Below are 17,760 nucleotides of genomic sequence, written 5' to 3'. Positions count from 1 at the left end.
CCTTGCCATTTCCCATCCATGACATGTTTTTCATCTCTGTTCGTTTCTTAATTATCTGTTAACTGCTCCTCTTGTGCCTTAACAATATTCATCGATGTGTTTTCCAAATCTTTTGCAGCTAATACGATTGGGGGTGAACTTGAAGAACTTCCCTTCCTCAGTGGCACCAGCAACATTTGCTATTCTCTTCCATGTTGGAATTGCAGCAGTTCTTCTGCTCTACGTGCTGTTTTGGCTGAAGGTCTGCATTCACATAAACCTAGTAGATAACCTTCCTAATCTTCTGATTCACAGCGTTAGCTGAGCTCTGATCATTACCTGTATTCAATGCTGTGTGTGCTCATCTTTTCTTCTTTTTCCTGGTTACAGTTGGATCTGTTCACGACGTTGAAGGCCCTTGGAGTCCTCGCGACTTTTCTAGTGTTTGTGGGGCATAGGACCCTGTCCCACCTTGCTTCAACATCAGCGAAGCTAAAATCTGCCTGAGAGAGAATGCTAGGTATCACAAAGAGGTCAAAATTTTCATTTTTGTAGGATCCTTTCAACAACTCTCAATGCTCTTCTTTCAGGATTTTTTATAGGAAGTGTGAAGAGATGCTACTAGCAGGAAAAGTAATTTGTGTTGATTTTTGTAGAAGCATCTCATCCAGAAGCTCCTAATCCGGAGGGAGGTTCCATCAGGACTCTCATCTAGGTTGTTATGCAGGTAGAATCATGGGGTCCCATGTCATACCCACTTGTTGTTTAAAAAAGAAATTTAATTTGGGAGATTTTGAGGGACGATGGTCTGTCCCTGGAGAGACTGCAACAGAACAATGGTCTGGCTTAGGAGGCATGGGCTCCAATCATCAACTCATATCCACTGTCCAAAGTGTTGGGTCATCTACACTGTTGAGGTCGGTGCAGAACATAGGCCTTACATTGATTGTTAAGACAAAAATGTGGCACAACCTGCATTCAGTGGAACGGTGATAAGGTTGGATGGCTAGGATTGTCTGATCTGTATTTGTGGTGAAGCTGAGAAGTCAAGATTGACTATCCAAGATGACAAAATACCCCTGAGCCAGCAGAGTATGACACTTGAGCGTGCAGGCAAAGAAATAGAAATAGCAAGATTAACAAGTGGTCCTCAATAAAGTAAAATAAAACCAACAAAATTGCAGAGCCGCTCTTACCAAGTCACATAGCTCAGTGTTATATTGTTTTAGCAATCCTAACCTCTTATGTGGACACTTAGGTGAGATCGGACCATTAGATTTCTTTTTCATGCCCTTTTGACCATTGCTCAAATGAAAAGTGCCCATCAATCCACTAGTCAAATGGTAAAAAAGGGTAATTTTTGTTTCAGATTTCAGGAAGTGGATTGCATACTTAGTAACTTAGTGGGGCCCACCGTCAATGTATGTCTTATCCATGCTGTATAGTCCACAGAGTGCATAAGACGCATCCATCACAGTGGGCGCCACAGTTTACTAAGTACGCTTAGGGGTCGATTGGATGCCTGCAAGGTCATTAAGTGGTAATCTGATTATAGGTAATCTGATCACTTGGGGAGTTTTGATTGGTGTATTTGCTGGTAAACAGATTACAGGCTGTAATCGGAGATTACGACTTTCAAGCAATTGTTATGATTTTTGAAAATTTTCAATGTGAGGAGAGTTGTGGATCATTTTCCATTGGCCATGCAAGGACTCCCTGAAAAAAAAAAGGAGGCAGAAAGGATATACACTCTCTTCCGGCAATTGTTTGGATCAAAGTTCTTCCTCTCTCTATCTCTGTTGCTATTGCTAGTGTTGGAAACACCTCATATGTCAGATGGGGATAGTGGGCCACACCCAATGATTATAGATCATGACGTTTGCTGCTGCTTTGTGGGCCATAGATTTAAAGTTTAGATGTTTTAAAAGGGAATTTGAAATAGTAGGCCTACTTGTTTGGTCCACCAAATGATTGATTTACCACTGTAAACAGGCTTCATTGAGTTGGGCTTATTCCAATGATCTATCTTAAATGAAGATTTTATATGTCATTTGATGATTTCTAAAGAATTTACACTCAAATTTCAAATTAAAGCTAAACAAGACAGGTTGTAAACACTTCACAATATAATTGAATTATCACTTAATGATTTTACAGGCATCCAAACGTCCCGTTAGCATACCCAGTTACTGGGTACGCATTCTGCTTTCCAAATGTGATGCATGGGAGTAATGATTCGGATAGTTTGTTTGAATTGCATGTATACAACGTGTGCAATTTTAAATTAATTTCTAAGTGCCTGCTAATCATCTATCACTCTGGCAGAGCATCAAAGTCTTACTCTTTAAGACTATTCGGTGCTGTTAGGGGGCCTTGTTGAACTTAGATGCAGCTCTCTTAGTGGTATACGTGGTAAACATGTGAAGATCTGTACTGTTGATCTGGTAGGCCATCACACAGATGGCTTACATCCCAAAAACAGTTGAACTTGGATGTAATACCCATCTGATTAGTTGGGTGAAACAGGAGCGGTTAATTCAAAACAGACTAAAGGCACATACAAGCGGAAAAACTCCTTTTGATTTGCATCCATTGGTGGCCCAACAGAAGGACAGTCGCCAATTACCACAATGTTTGCTACCTGTATTACGAAGAAGCTGAGATTTGTATTTTCTCCATGGGTGTTGAGTGGCGACTTATCTACCTTTGTCTGAACTGTGGATTATTGGAAATGAATGGTCAGAAACAAAATGATCGTAGTCCCCAATAGTTTATATGACAGATCCTAAAGTCATCGGTTGAGTGATTTGTTGGGAAGCGCAGAAGTGTGAGCCCTCAAGATTTGACGGTCTATATGAGTTTTGAAACCCTTACAAAGCAGAAGATTAATGCTCCAATGGCCCACCTATCTACTACTGGAGTAGATGAATCTATTCACACCTTTGATTCTACGTTATAGGAGACCCCGGATCACAATCTATGGATTAGATCGTCCCAAGGACAAGCCGAAATGGACAAATTTTAGTGCACATTATATATCTCTGTATACCCATAGTATTTCTTATCTATTATTTTACGAGAGAGTCTCATCCTTTTATATGAAAAAAATGAGAGATTGGATGAGACCAAAGAATCCGGTCGTATCCCTATCTCCCATCTAAAATCAAATTCAAAGTTGAATTTGAAATATAACAGAAAGTGAGAGGCCGGAAGAAACCTAACTATATGAGACCCACCCACTAGTGATTGCTCACCAGTGGGCCCTACTGGCCTACGTCCAATATCTCCCACTCAATCACATTATTGGATAGGCACAAAAATTTGTCCATCTAACTTGCCTAATAACAATCAAAGATCAAACATCGCGATCAAAAGAATCAGAAACGTGGGACCAGCTGGATTACCATAATCTTCTCACAGGTGCTTAAGTACTAAGTGACCACCTAACTAGTACTCAACAACCCAAGCTTTGCTATGCCTGTCCTAGTTCGCATGACCACACCGGATGGAGTTAACTCCCGATCTGGAGTAATCGGCCAACATACACACTTATTCAACTTATCGAGTTATTCTTAAAACTTAATTTTTTACAAACTTCGACTAAAACCAATTTAAAGCAATACTTATATATATGCTTTTAAGAAAAAATATTGTTTGCAAAAGTCTTTTAAAAACAACTCGATACTGCCGGTGGATAAGTCTTCAAATGCGTATTTATAGTTCTAGAAATTTGGTGTAGCTGTCACGGGATCTTCCCCACACAAATATGTAATTTGGAATTAATCAAGCCGCTTTCCTAGTGTAACTAAGTTTGACCAATCAAGAACCTTTCGTTATAGTACACTAAAGTAGCGACACTCAATCTCATCCTCATATATACAAGAGGAGGGTAGCTAAGGACACAAAGAGTCACCTACGGAACTGGCTACTTGCACTTTGCAATGATTAGATCGAATTAAAGCAATTTATAGGTAAAAGGTCCCAGCATGTGGTTACAATCCACGTCGTAAAGTAGACAATGCTAGGTGAATGTCGGGTCTACAATACGCATGTAATTTTACATGAGGTACGACTCATCTCATAACCCCATAACTTGACTATAAATTCATGTCATAACATTGATCGTAAGAAAAAAAGAATGGTACGATTATGTTATTTGACTTTATCAGTCTCATCTTCAATCTTAAAAGATTGTAAGCGGATACGACTCACTCATATCCTCATCCTTTATTATTCATAATAAAGAGAAGTTCATACCTCATTGTATGAACATGGCCCCAAATGTACATTTCTTGTACATTCAAGGTTGGTCAACCTGTGCGAGTGAGTGACCGGCCTGCCGACAAAAACAGAAATTATACTTTTATGTTCTATTAGGACGGTTCATTCTATGGGGCCTATAACGGATGGCTTATGTTTAAGAAATTACACTTTTATGTTCTATACAAAATTTCTTTAGGAATGTTGACCTTTAAACCGCCATTTCTTTTATATCCTAGTCCTCAAAATGCCGTGTGGCAAGAAAATTGTTTTGGCAATATCTGCATTTGATATGGTTTTGATCGTTAAAATGACAGTTAAAAACTGACTGAAACACCAAATATGGGTGAATGAAAAGTTCAAAATTGAAAAAATGGCTATATATGCATATGAATATCCTGTAAATAACAAAGATAAAATTATATAAACTTCAAATAAAATGAATAAATTTCTGCATGCATGGGTAATATTTTCTTTAATAGGTTAATATTATTCTTTGTTTCTTTTAAATTCTTTCATTTTCAACTAATCTTTATATAAATTATCTGTCTCTACTGAAAATTTTCTTCCTCTGCTTGCATCCATCTGTGAATGATGGCCACCGATCTTTGTTTTTGTTTTTATATTCATTAGGCTTCACGTTGGGTTTGCCTATTTTCTTAAAGATAAAGGACTTTAAAACGTAGCGTTGCTAAGTATAATCCTAACTCCCTAAAGGCTTTTCTGCTGATTATAGGTTACGAATTGTATTTTTGGTGTATGACCACAATTTGTACAGTTTTGATTGACATAGTGTGGTGTGCCCATGTGCAATACGAGCTCGATTGTGACGACTCAAGATCCCGGCATGCATCGCCCAACTTGGGCCTACATGCTGAGATGGTCCAACGATTTGGAACTGTCCATGTTCATTCAATCTTCGGATGCCACGGTAAGAAAAATATTCTTACCATCTGCTTGGCTCAAAATTTTGTCATTGATATGTGTGTGCATACCAAGTGTGCCAGAGCTTAAAATATCCTAATCCGAACCGAACACTTTTGACCCCAAGAATCAAGATAGATTGAAAGTCCAAGATCTTAACAGTTCAGCCATCTATTCAGCAATTTATAATAAAGATGAGGCATTTTGTGAAGGGTAAGATTTATCCTTCTAATGAGTTTTTTCTTCCGCCTTTCAATTGAAATGACCTTTTCTCACTATGATAATAATTATTGAACAATTAACACAGCATAAGAATAATTAAAAATTGAAAAGAAATTGTATTTATTAAAAATAAACACTTACAAATTAAAAAATAAAAATTTCTAGTGATCCAAAAGATTGTAGCGTAGATAGCAAAGTCTCAAAACTAAAGTCTTCCTTCATTGAGTAGCTTGAGTGTAGATGAAGAGAATTACACTATGAGCTGAATTAAAGTCGGTCCAACATAATATTGTACATGAAGTGGATTACATTACTCTTAAGCTAAAACTAGTTCAACATAACAATGTAAACAAATTGGATTACAATACCCCTAAGTGAAAGTTACTCCCACATATCAACATAAATGAATTGGATTCCACTAAGAACTAAGTTATGCTAAGTTAAAAACCAAATTAGTATAAATAGCATTTTGTTAGAGAGTTTGTTGTGAAAATATTGATTAAATAATATATATATATATATAATTGTTGGAAAAAAACTTGATTTTTTGGTGTTTTGAGAATATTTCCATATCAGAAAGGAGATAAGAAAATATTATGTTTATATATGGAGTGTATAGTACCTTATTATTTACTTGGTTAATCCGTGGAGTACTAGGACTTGCGTAGCACTGGAACACCCACGTGAGGGCATGGGCATGTGAGGCAGTGTGGCTGTAAAGTCATTAGTGGCGCACTTTGCACTTTGCACATGCCCAACGATCATAAAATGGCTTGCATGCAACCGCTGGTTAAAACAATAATATTGAGTTAGACCCTGGCCTATATAAAAAGTGCTTAGGTGGTTCATTGAACCATCACTAACAACGCAAACCACTCTCACATACGACCCAACAAGAAGTGCAAGAAATATATCAAAGCAGTGATCTAAACTAGTAACAATTTTCTAATTTTTTCTATGACCTGGAATTTTATTTCATTCATCTGTTGGGAAAAAAAATAATTGTATACACACAGTCCATTCGTGATTATTCATGTTTGTTGAACGTATAACCACACAGGCTCGTCGTATCCAACCTATCAACATTTTCAATCATTTTGAGAATTGGTGAATGACGCTTTAAGAACAGCATAATCACACGTGCTTCAGCTTGTCCCTATTTTTTTGATTTCTTTATTATTTTTACAAAATTTCTAAATCTGTAATTTGTGATAATAGAGTTGTATTGTACTGAGTTGGCAAGACCTAGATGCTCTTTGATCTTTCACCTATTTATAGAAAATTTAAGCAACAGTTAGATAGAGATTTTTGTAGTCACTCTTTATGTTTGCTGGCATGTAAAAAATTGTTTGTCCACAAAAAAAAATAAAAATGTAGCCTATTACGCAAAGCAACGTGTGTTAGTCATTTGTTGTGGTTGCATGCATGTTCTCCGCCCATGCCCATTATATAAATAAAGATTCTTCATAAGTCATTACATGTAGATAATCAGCATTTTTTTTTTCTTCTTGTTTTTGAATGTGCACTGTGAAAATTAGCTAACTTAGCTTTGCCTTTAAATTGCTACATAACTCCGGGAGTGGTTTTAGCTATAAGAGTTTCTCCCGTACAATGGTACAACACATCAACCCAATATATCATTAGTGATGTGAGCATCGGCCACTAACTTGTCACAGGTCTCGTGAAGTAACAAATTAAAATGACTTGTTTGACTTTTTTAAGATTCTCATCAAATATCAAATTTGACCTTAAGAGTAAGGGTGGCTAATGTTTCTTCTTATTTTTTGAAATCTTGCCATCACTTGACATCATTTGTATCGCTAGATCTAACACGCGCAGACGGGTGCAAAAGCCATCATTAGTGGACCCACTTAGAGCCTCCAAAACTATTTGCAATGGCTCGCATCCAACTCCAAAAATCAAAGGTCAGGATCATCAATGAGGCATGATTTTGGGAACATAGCTAATTTATGTAACTATCAATAACACGGACGGTTAAGATCATAGGACCATCTTAGAATGTGGGCCCCAGTTGGGCGATACATGGCGGAAAATTGAGTCGCGGCGGAGACAAAACGAACTCGTGCTAGCAGCGACCTTTATCTCTTTATCTTTTTTCTTATCTCATTAAGAAAAGAAAAGAAAAGAATAGAAAAGAAATCATTAACGGGCCGAATTCCTATCTTAAACATATCTCAATGCAATTTCTGGTAATATTTATTCCTCTCTCTTTGATACTCTGTTTTTGTGCTCTGTTCCAGCTTAGATCTTCTTCAGATCCATATCTCATAATCTTGGATCACACAATTTTCATCATTTCTTCTTTTTCTGGATTCAATACCCAAATGAATTCTGTCTCCCAATTCTCATCAATTTTGCATTGTTTCCAGTTGCAGAAACTCTAACCCTATCCCTAGTATTCAACACAAGAACAGAAAACTAATGGCTGTTTTTTTTTTAAAATAAAAATTAATTAATTCTTCCCTCACTTCAATTCAAAACCTAATTGAAAGTCATTTCCTGTTCACATCAATTTTATTTTATTTTAATTTATTTTTGTCGAAGAAACTCTAACCCTAACCTGAGAAATTATACCATGAAATATCAACAACCAATTTCCCTGATTTCTTTTTTATTTTCTTCTTGATTACTGCCTCGTACTCAATTCCCACATGAGAAGCCATTTCCCAATTTCATCAACTATACATTTTTAGTTGCGGAAACCCTAACCGTAGATTTTAAAATCAATGAAAAATCTGGTATCAATTTTGTTGAATTCTTCACTTATTGTCTCCTATGCATGTGCACATGAAACCCATTTTGTAATTTCATCGGAGTCGCATTTTTAGTTGCAGAAAACCTAACCATAATTGTAGAATTTCACACGAGAGAGTGGAGATTGATGGCAATCCTTTTCAGTGAATTCATCCCTCACTGCCTTACATTCAGTAGCCACATGAAACCCATTTCTCCGTCTCATCAATTTTGCATTTTTAGTTGCAGAAACCCTAATCATAATCCTAGAAACCCACCTAGGGTTAGGGTTTCTGATGAAAATAGTGGGGCCCAATCGAAATCTCTTGATTTCCAAGAGACCCATTTTATGAAACTCCTCAACAGATCATGCAGAGCAGGAAAATACAATGAAGCACTGTATTTCCTTGAATCCATGGTAAGCAAGGGCTACAGACCAGATGTGATCCTCTGCACAAAGCTTATAAAAGGGTTCTTCAATTCAAGAAAAGTTGAGAAGGCTGTTCGGGTCATGGAAATTCTAGAATCATATGGAAAACCGGACATCTTCGCTTACAACGCATTGATCAGCGGGTTTTGTAAGGCAAATCGGATTGAGGCTGCAACTAAGGTTTTAGACCAGCTGAGAACCCGAGGCTGTTCGCCTGACGTCGTTACCTATAATATACTGATAGGGAGTCTTTGTGGTAGAGGGAAATTGTGGTTGGCTTTGAAGGTTTTGGATCAGTTGTTGGAAGATAATTGCCGCCCTACTGTGGTTACGTACACAATTCTAATAGAGGCGACGATCAGTGAAGGTGGGATTGATACTGCGATGAAGCTTTTAGAAGAGATGTCATCGAAAGGGCTCCGTCCAGATATGTATACTTACAATGTGATCATCAGAGGGATGTGCAAGGAAGGGATGGTGGACCATGCTTATGAATTCATTAAGGGCTTGCCGTCGAGAGGGTATGACCCTGATGTGATCTCGTACAATATCCTGCTACGGGCGCTACTGAATCGACGAAGATGGGAGGATGGAGAGAGATTGATGGATGAGATGATCTCGAGAGGTTGCATGCCAAATGTTGTCACTTACAGCATCTTGATCAACTCGCTTTGTCAAGAAGGGAAGGTCGATAGGGCAGTTGGGGTCTTGAAGGACATGATGTCGAGGGGACTGGCACCTGATAATTATAGTTACGATCCATTGATTTCTGCATTCTGTAAAGAGGGGAGGCTGGATGTGGCAATTGGGTTCATCGATTACATGATCTCGAACGGGTGCATCCCGGACATTGTAAACTACAACACGATCTTGGCAGCACTCTGTAAGAGTGGGAATGCCCATCAGGCATTGGAAATCTTTTATAAACTTGGAAGAACAGGTTGTTCTCCGAATGTGAGTACTTACAACACAATGATCAGCGGGCTGTGGAACAGTGGCAACAGATTGAGAGCTTTAGAGATGGTGTCAGAGATGATGGACAAAGGGATCGAGCCCGATGAAATCACCTACAATGCGCTGATATCGTGTTTGTGTAGGGATGGGATGGTGGATGAAGCGATGGGGTTGATGCAAGACATGGAGAGCAACGGGCATCAGCCAACAGCCATCACTTACAACACTGTGCTACTTGGGTTGTGCAAGGCACACAGGATCGACACGGCTGTTGATGTGCTTGCAGAGATGGTTGAGAAAGAATGTCGGCCGAATGAAACTACTTACATCCTACTGATCGAAGGCATAGGCTATGCCGGATGGAGAGCGGAGGCTATGGAATTGGCGAACGCACTCATCGCTAGAGGTGTTATCTCCAATGATGCTCTCAAACGCTTGAAACGGACTTTCCCGATGCTTGATCTGTATAAAGATTTTTCTCTTCCTGGTAAGGAGAAATAGCTTGTGACTCTATATGGATTTCAATCCAATCTTCAATCTTCTTGTGTGCCACCTACGCAGCACATGCCGGCTTAGCACACGTGGTACATCCAAGCTGCCCAATGGGCTAGCCAGACTCATTTTGCAGACGCCCTGGCGCAAGAAATCTGATGAGTGGTAGATTGTGGCCCACCTGATGAGTGGCCATCGGCATGGTGGGTCCCACGTGTGCCACACTGGCATGTGCATTGCAGGTGTTCTGGATGTGACATATTGATAATGTAGTACTACATAATGATCCTGTGAAAAGTTGTACAGTATGTAATTCATTTGGAAAATGGACAAACAGAAAGTGGAAGGCCCATGAAATTTATGAATATCAAAATTGATATTTTAAGCGGTTAGCAGCGTCCCCAAATCTTTTAAATAGTGCCCTATCGTTGATCCAAATCATTCATTCATTCATACAACTAAAAGCAGGCCATGGTGTAAGAGCTGATCCGACTATCCTAACCCTTTGAATAGTGCCAATTTGTTACAACTATCCATTGTTTATTAGCCATGAATTGCATTGTTAGAATCATCAAATCAAAGTATTACTTTAGAATCATGAGAAATACAAGGTGGGATCTATCTATCAAGTGTTTCAAGATGATAAGTGGACCTATTTTGTTTCTCCAATCAATCTTGACTGTCCATTTTCAGTGTATTGATTGGAAGCTTGCGATAACCAGGTTGGCATTATTTTTGCAAGCCATCAATAATAATCTTTATTATTATTATTATTATTATTATTATTTTATTTTATTTTGGTACTACTAAAGCCTAGAACTCACAGGCACCACATTCTCCGCCAGCTCAATTAATGAGCTTGAGACAAGAATAGTCTTGGTTGTTAGTAGTGAATTCCTAAGTAGAGGGCATCTCACATGCAACTAGTTGTTAATGAGAAAATTGTGCAGCTAGTTGGGTGTGGGGCCCAAATGGTGGTTGTATGTCATCTAATCCATCTACTTTTTGGGACGCCCCAAAAAAGTAGGCTGAACCAACCATCAGGAATGCTGCCAAATGAATTTGGAGGTTTTTGGGTGGTTGTTCATGGTTTCCTAAGGTGTGGCCCACCTGATATTTGGGTCTGTGTGATTTTTAGGGTGTTTCAATTTCATGGAAGGGTGACTCTGCTGGACGGGTTGGATGCTGTACACAGACCAACACCTACACCCAACTCGTTGCACAATTTTCTTGTCTACTTTGTGCTACACTAATAGTTTTACACCATTTTGAAAATGGTGGTGGCTCATCCTCCTCACATTTGGCACTCACCTAGAGCTATCCAGACCATCCAAATTGTGGGACTCGTTGTTAATGGATCATATATCGAAAATCATGCTGATCAAGAAATCCTAAGCACCCAGTTGATGGCTGTCAGATGAATGGTCCAAAGTAAATAAGTAAGCGTTCCAAATTCCAAGATCACAAACGGGCTGTCATTTACCGTCCATAACCTGATACATCATATTCAAATGTAGTAGTGGGACCCATGGCAAAACCAAGGTAGGAAGATTAAGGGATAATCAGTTATTTCTTTGTGGCCAGCGGTAGGGTTCAAAAGATTCTAAACGTGCTGGTGGCTCATCCTTACATGTGGCACTCGTCCACAGCCATCTAGATCATCCACTTGAGCGTTTGATCTGCCTCATTTTTGGGCCCATATTTTAACATGATCTGAGAAAAGGGATGGACGGCATGGATAAATATATACATCACGGGCCCCCCAACACAGATCTGATCGGACGTTGCTAGGTCTGATCGGTCGTCGGACACAATCCATCCGCTTCCAAGGATTGTTGTAACAAGGGGTTTTGAGGATGAGGATGAGGATAACGAATTCAGTTCAGTGCTTGATTTAGGCTCTTCTTGGCCAGTACTAGATTGGTGTTGAAAGCTGGCAAGTGGTTTTGGCATGCATGCTCGCATGCTCAATAGCTGCTTTGGATAGTAAAAAAGCCTTGGTCGTGATAGAGGCATGAATCGCCACCCATCTTCTCTTGAGAAGGAGGAGAGTAATTTCTTGCATCCATGGCTTAATCTTTCACCTTCATGGTTAGTATGTGTAGGACAAGGATTGCATGCAACAAGGTGTACCCCATGCAGTAATAACATATCGCCAATGGAAAAACACCATATGTGTGTGGTAGATGCGGGACCCATTGCGGAAAAAGATAAATTTGTCATTTCATGTGGGAGGAAATGAATATCTACTTTCCATTGGTGGTGTTGTGTTTGCCATGCATACATAGTACTTTTTCATTGACGACTAGTCATTCAGTCACCTAGTCTATTAATTTTATTTTTGTTGTGCTTTCCTATACACATTTATATCCATCAATTTCACAAGTTTTGGCACCATTCCCGCTAGGTTTTTTGAATACTAGTCATCTTAATTCTCTTTCATTTCATTGGATTTGCTAACTCTATACTCTTACCTACCAGCGTTCTTATATTCCAAGTGACCAGACAAATCCTATTCTCTTAGACTAGCTTCTTTACTTGTGCGTCCAAAATGGTCCAAAACCCTTTGCCTATTTCTCACAGCAAGTAGGCATTGTTCCAGCAAGTAACTTTTAGAGGACACTCTAGCCAACCCTTGCCCATTTCTCACTATACTTAGGTTCCGATCCAGTGCGTCCCCCTTACAAGGAATGCCCTAGCATGAGTTTGGAGTGTCATACTCTTTGACACCAGCTTCCAATATGAGACAATCCTCTTTTATCTGGACTTCAAACTGGCAATGAGAGCACAGAGCTCCCACTGGTGCAATGCAATAGACCATTACACAACTTGATTACAATCAAGTGCTATCTAATAGTCTAGTACATAGGTTGATTACAATCAATGAGTTCCATCCATTGATCAGTGCATCTAGTAATTTCAGTATCATGCAAATTCTTCTGTCACTTAACATGTGTATTTTTCTTCCTTGTTATCTTGCTCTTTGCACAAATCCGACCTCACTTTGGCGAGGTGGACCTGCACTTTCCATGGAATTACAGTGCAGTGGCTTTTGAAGGCGTCCCTCTGCAAACATCCATGATGGGGAATAGTAATATTGGAGTAGATGACGGTTTATCCATCCCATTTGGTCTGCATGTTGATGGATTGTTATCTCAAAAACGGCGAGTCCCATCACTTGCCATGGATTGTTGTAGCCATGAAAGGGGAAATGGAAGATCACTTAACTGACCGTTCTAACTGGTGGCATGCCCCAACCACCACCATACAATGCACCACGTCCATTGATCTGAACCATTCATTCATGTTGCATCATTAAAAGTGAGCAGACCAGGTGACCTCATTCTCAGTCTTCATCCTGCAAAACCAAATCGAGTCTAGCAACATAACCATCTTCTTTCATCAATGCAGTTAATTCCTTCAACAGACTGCATTCTTTCAACAGTCTGTAGTGAACTGTACCATGTATTGTTGTAGCCATGAAAGGGGGAATGGAAGATCACCCAAGCTACCACTCTTAACTGGTGGCATGCCCCAACCACCACCATACAGTGCACCATGTCCATTGATCAGAACCATTCATTCATGTCGCATCATCAAAAAGTGAGCAGACCAGGTGACCTCATTCTCAGTCTTCATCATGTGAAACCAAATCAAGTCTAGCGACATAACCATCTTCTTTCATCAATGCAGTTAATTCCTTCAACAGCCCGTAGATATCACTTGCTTTAGGATGAAACTTATCCCCTGCAACGAATAAGTTCGTATTCTTACCCACTACAATCCAGCTACATCCGGGCAGCTTCCGCACTCCTCTATCTCTCATTGCTTTCCTCACCAAATTAACCCCATCCCAGTTCCCGGATGCAGCATAAATATTAGAAAGTAGCACATATGGAGAAGAATTTTGTGGTTCCAATTCAATGAGCTTCTCAGCAGCCCGCTGCCCCCGAATGTCATCCCTGTGCATTCTGCAAGCAGAGAGCAACGTGGCCCAAATTATAGCGTCAGGTTTTAAGGGTAGGCTGTCTATGAAGTCCTCTGCTTCTTTTAGATAGCCACCACGACCAAGGAGATCAACCATGCAAGCGAAATGATCCGCTCTTGGCCAAATCCCATAGTTCTCCCTCATGGAGTCAAAGAATCTGCAGCCTTCAGTTACTAACCCTGCATGACTACATGCAGTGAGAACACCGAGGAATGTGACATCATCGGGCCTCAAGTTCTCTTGCTGCATCTGGTCAAAGAGCCTAAGCGCATCTTCGATGTACCCGTTTTTGGAAAATCCGACGATCATAGAGTTCCACAACGTAACATCTTGTTTACTGTCCATTTCATCGAAAACTTGCTGAGAACTCCTCACGTCCCCACATTTAGAATACATATCTATAAGAGCAATACCTGTGTGTTCGTCCTGATTGAAACCAGTCTGGATGATGAGGGAATGAACTTCTTTGCCATCCCTCAATGCAGCTAAGCTAGCAGAAGCTTTAAGGACACTAACAAAAGTAGCTTGATCAGGTCTCACACCATAACTACGCATTTCGTGAAACAACCGAAGTGCCTCCTCACTGAAATTATTTTGGGCGTGTCCCGAAATGATTGCGGTCCATGATACTGTGCTGTTATTGTCGGGCATCTCCCAAAACAGTTTATTTGCATCGTCGTTGCTGAGGGATTTCACATACATGGCCAGGAGCGAGATACCCACAAAGGCATCATCATGTGAAAAGCCAGACTTGAGAGTATAACAGTGAACCTGCCTTCCCATGGTTAATCTATATGGGCTGCTGCATGCAGTCAAAATACTTGCAAAGGTGAATTGGGATGGCTTCAGCCCTTCGGCCTGCATACGACGAAACAAATCCAATGCTTCCTCTGCATTGTTCTTCTGAATGTAACCTGCAATCAAAGCATTCCATGAGACAACACTCTTCTCAGGCATCTGAAAAAATGCCTTATTTGCTGCAGCAATGGCCCCACATTTTGCGTACATGTCAATGACAGAACTCCCAATGTAGACATTCAGTTCTAGACCATACTTGATGGAAACACAGTGAAATTGCTGCCCTTGATCAAGGGCTTGAACATTAGCACAAGCACTGAGTATCGTAGCCAAGGAAACTTCGTCAGGCGCAATGTCGTCTGAGACCATCCTACGAAACATGATCAGTGCCTCAGTTTCATCTTCATCATGGACATACCCCACTAAGATTGCATTCCAAGAAACATTGTCTCTATCACGGATGAGCTCAAATTGCTGCCTTGCATCTTTTAGATCTCCAGATTTGGCATACATGTCAACAACTGCATTGCCTACAAACAAGCTCTCTTCTAAGTTCCTCTTTATTATAGCCGAATGTAGTTGGTGGCCCATATCTAGACTTCCCAAGGAAGCGCACGCAGTAAGAATGCTGACGTAAGTGAATTCGTCAGACGGAATGCCTTTATCCTTCATATCAGAGAACAATGTCATGACTTCGTCTGCATGGCCATTCTGTACGTAACCTCCAAGCATTGCATTCCACAGAACAACATTTTTATCATCCAACAAATCAAATATCTTTCTCGCATAATCTATGATACAACACTTTGCATACATGTTGATTAATGAACTTCCCACAAAAAAATTCAGATCTAACCCCAGCTTGATTGCCTCGGAATGAACTTGCTGGCCTAAATCTATAGCTGTTATATTGGCAATGGCACTCAGCACGCTTCCTAGTGTGGACCGAGTAGATTTGAAGTTGTTTGCTCGCATTTTGTAGAAGAAACTAAGAGCTTCAACCTCATAGCCATGTTGGGCATGGCCAGAAATCATCACATTCCATGCAACGACATTCGGATTAGGCATTTGTGCAAAGAGATCATGTGCTTCTTTGAGCCTGCCTAGACTAACACACGCAGTTATAGCAGTCACAAGCACAACCTGGTCTTGTTTACTCCCTGACTTCCTCATTTTCCAAAACAGTTCGAGCGCTTCCTCTGATAAACCGATCCTAACGTAGCCAGCAATCATCACAGTCCAGGAAACCATATCGGGATTGCTAACTCTATCAAATACTCGGCGAGCATCAATCACACAGTCGCATTTGGCATACATATCAATCAGCGAGCCTTCACAGAATGAATTCGACTCAAATCCCATCTTAATAATATTAACATGTACCAGCCTACCAAAACCGAGAGCTGCCAATCTCGCACATGCAGACAGAACAATCGCAAACGTAAACTGATTCATCTGCGCATTAACATTCCGCATCGACCCAAAAATGCAAACAGCCTCCTCAAGTAATCCAAGCCTTGAATATGCAGACAGGATTGAGTTCCAAGCCGACCCATCTTGTTCTATGAGCTGATCGAAGGCTTTCAATGCAAGGCACAGATCACCACATTTAGCATACAAATCAACAAGCGTGTTTCCAAGATTTCCGCCCAATTCGAAACCGAATTTCAGGATCCGTGCATGGAGAATCTTACTATTTCTCAACACATGTGCTCGTCGCTGAGGTGTTTCTTCAAACAGGCGGCGGGATTGAGCTGAATTGCCTTCTGTTAGGAAAGATCTCAACAGGTGGGTGTACATATGAGGGTCTGGAGTTAAACCCAGTGATGGAATTGGGTTGTGCTCATTTTTCGGCAGAGAAGCTGTTGAGATGTCTCGAGATTCTCGATGAAGCGTTGCATCAAATGGTTGGAGGGTTTCAGCCGATTTGGATTCTTTCGAGTGAGGATCTAAGAGATGGATGGTGGCGATGGGATGATCCGGATTCAAATCCAACTGGGTTTTTGCTTGTTTTCCTGTCAAGAAGCTGCGGAGAAGGAAGGGAGTCGAAGAAGAAAGGGAGGCTGAGGTGAGTTTGTGGAGATTTCTGAGAGGATTGGTTGGACGATTCATGGATGCTGACCCGATTCCAACATGACTCGGTTGGAACTCCGAAGGGCTGGTGTTTTTCGCAGTATTCGAAAAATCGAGCCGTTATATTCCAGTTGGAGAACGGCCAGCTCCGAGTCGACTCACTTGGTGTGAAGATCACGAGAGAACTGACCAGTTTATTTTTAAACCGTTCGTTCTAGCAGACGAGCATTTACGGGCGGCCACGATTTTCCGTAGGTGGAAGCTATGTGGGGCCTCCTGCTATGTCCATGTTGCATCCATACCGTCCATCAGCTTCGCCAGCTCATGCTAGGATATGATCCAAAAAATGAGACAGATCCAAAACTCAAGTGGGCCACACCACACGAATCAGCGCGGATGGAAAGGCCTTCTGTTGAAATCTTCCTGGGGTCCACCGTTATGTTCATGTGCCATCCAAACCGTTCATATGGTTATTCCCACCAGGATGAACTGAAATACAAATATCAGTAAAGGGTAACAACCGTGGACGGTTCATATCCAAAAAGAGTAATTTCATCAAAAGGGGTTGAAATATTGAAATCTAAAGCTTTTATTTTGTATGTATCCCCATCCAAGGTGAGGTCCATCATATAAACGGTTTGGATCATTGAAATATGACCCTAGATCCAAAGGCTAAAGTCCCGATATACCTTACAGCAGTACGCCACGATGTATTACATCAAACCTCCCCACTGTTTAGAAATGTGGGAGCTCTTCAACCGTACACATCTATCATTTCCGGTCATCCAGACCATCCAAATTGTGGGGCAAACTGTGGATGGATATTATCTATAAAATCACAATGATCGAGTAATCCTAACCATCCAATACCTAGGTGGGGTGGCTA

The 17,760-nt window shown here is 40.5% G+C and overlaps 3 protein-coding genes across 3 annotated transcripts in view; 2 read left to right on the top strand and 1 right to left on the bottom strand.

Annotated features, from left to right (window-relative positions):
* LOC131240400 (dolichyl-diphosphooligosaccharide--protein glycosyltransferase subunit 2) overlaps positions 1-770 on the top strand; it is a 32,154-nt gene extending 31,384 nt beyond the window's left edge. The window contains exons 19-20 of the mRNA XM_058238603.1: positions 119-241; positions 370-770. Coding sequence (XP_058094586.1) covers positions 119-241; positions 370-486 — 240 coding nt within the window. The 3' untranslated portion in view covers positions 487-770. The remainder of the gene's footprint in view (positions 1-118; positions 242-369) is intronic.
* A 6,554-nt stretch (positions 771-7,324) lies between these two features.
* On the top strand, positions 7,325-10,407 carry LOC131240399 (pentatricopeptide repeat-containing protein At3g04760, chloroplastic). The gene has a single exon (XM_058238602.1). The coding sequence runs from the start codon at positions 8,288-8,290 to the stop codon at positions 10,022-10,024; it is 1,737 nt and encodes a 578-aa protein (XP_058094585.1). The 5' UTR covers positions 7,325-8,287; the 3' UTR covers positions 10,025-10,407.
* Positions 10,408-12,218: 1,811 nt separating this feature from the next.
* LOC131240398 (pentatricopeptide repeat-containing protein At3g09040, mitochondrial) lies at positions 12,219-17,551 on the bottom strand. Its single transcript, XM_058238600.1, has one exon. The coding sequence runs from the start codon at positions 16,911-16,913 to the stop codon at positions 13,644-13,646; it is 3,270 nt and encodes a 1,089-aa protein (XP_058094583.1). The 5' UTR covers positions 16,914-17,551; the 3' UTR covers positions 12,219-13,643.
* Between the last annotated feature and the right edge of the window lie 209 nt (positions 17,552-17,760).

The sequence above is a fragment of the Magnolia sinica genome, chromosome 3 (genome assembly GCF_029962835.1).
Source record: "Magnolia sinica isolate HGM2019 chromosome 3, MsV1, whole genome shotgun sequence".
Taxonomy (NCBI): Eukaryota; Viridiplantae; Streptophyta; class Magnoliopsida; order Magnoliales; family Magnoliaceae; genus Magnolia; species Magnolia sinica.
This window is presented reverse-complemented; position numbering and strand designations above follow the sequence as displayed.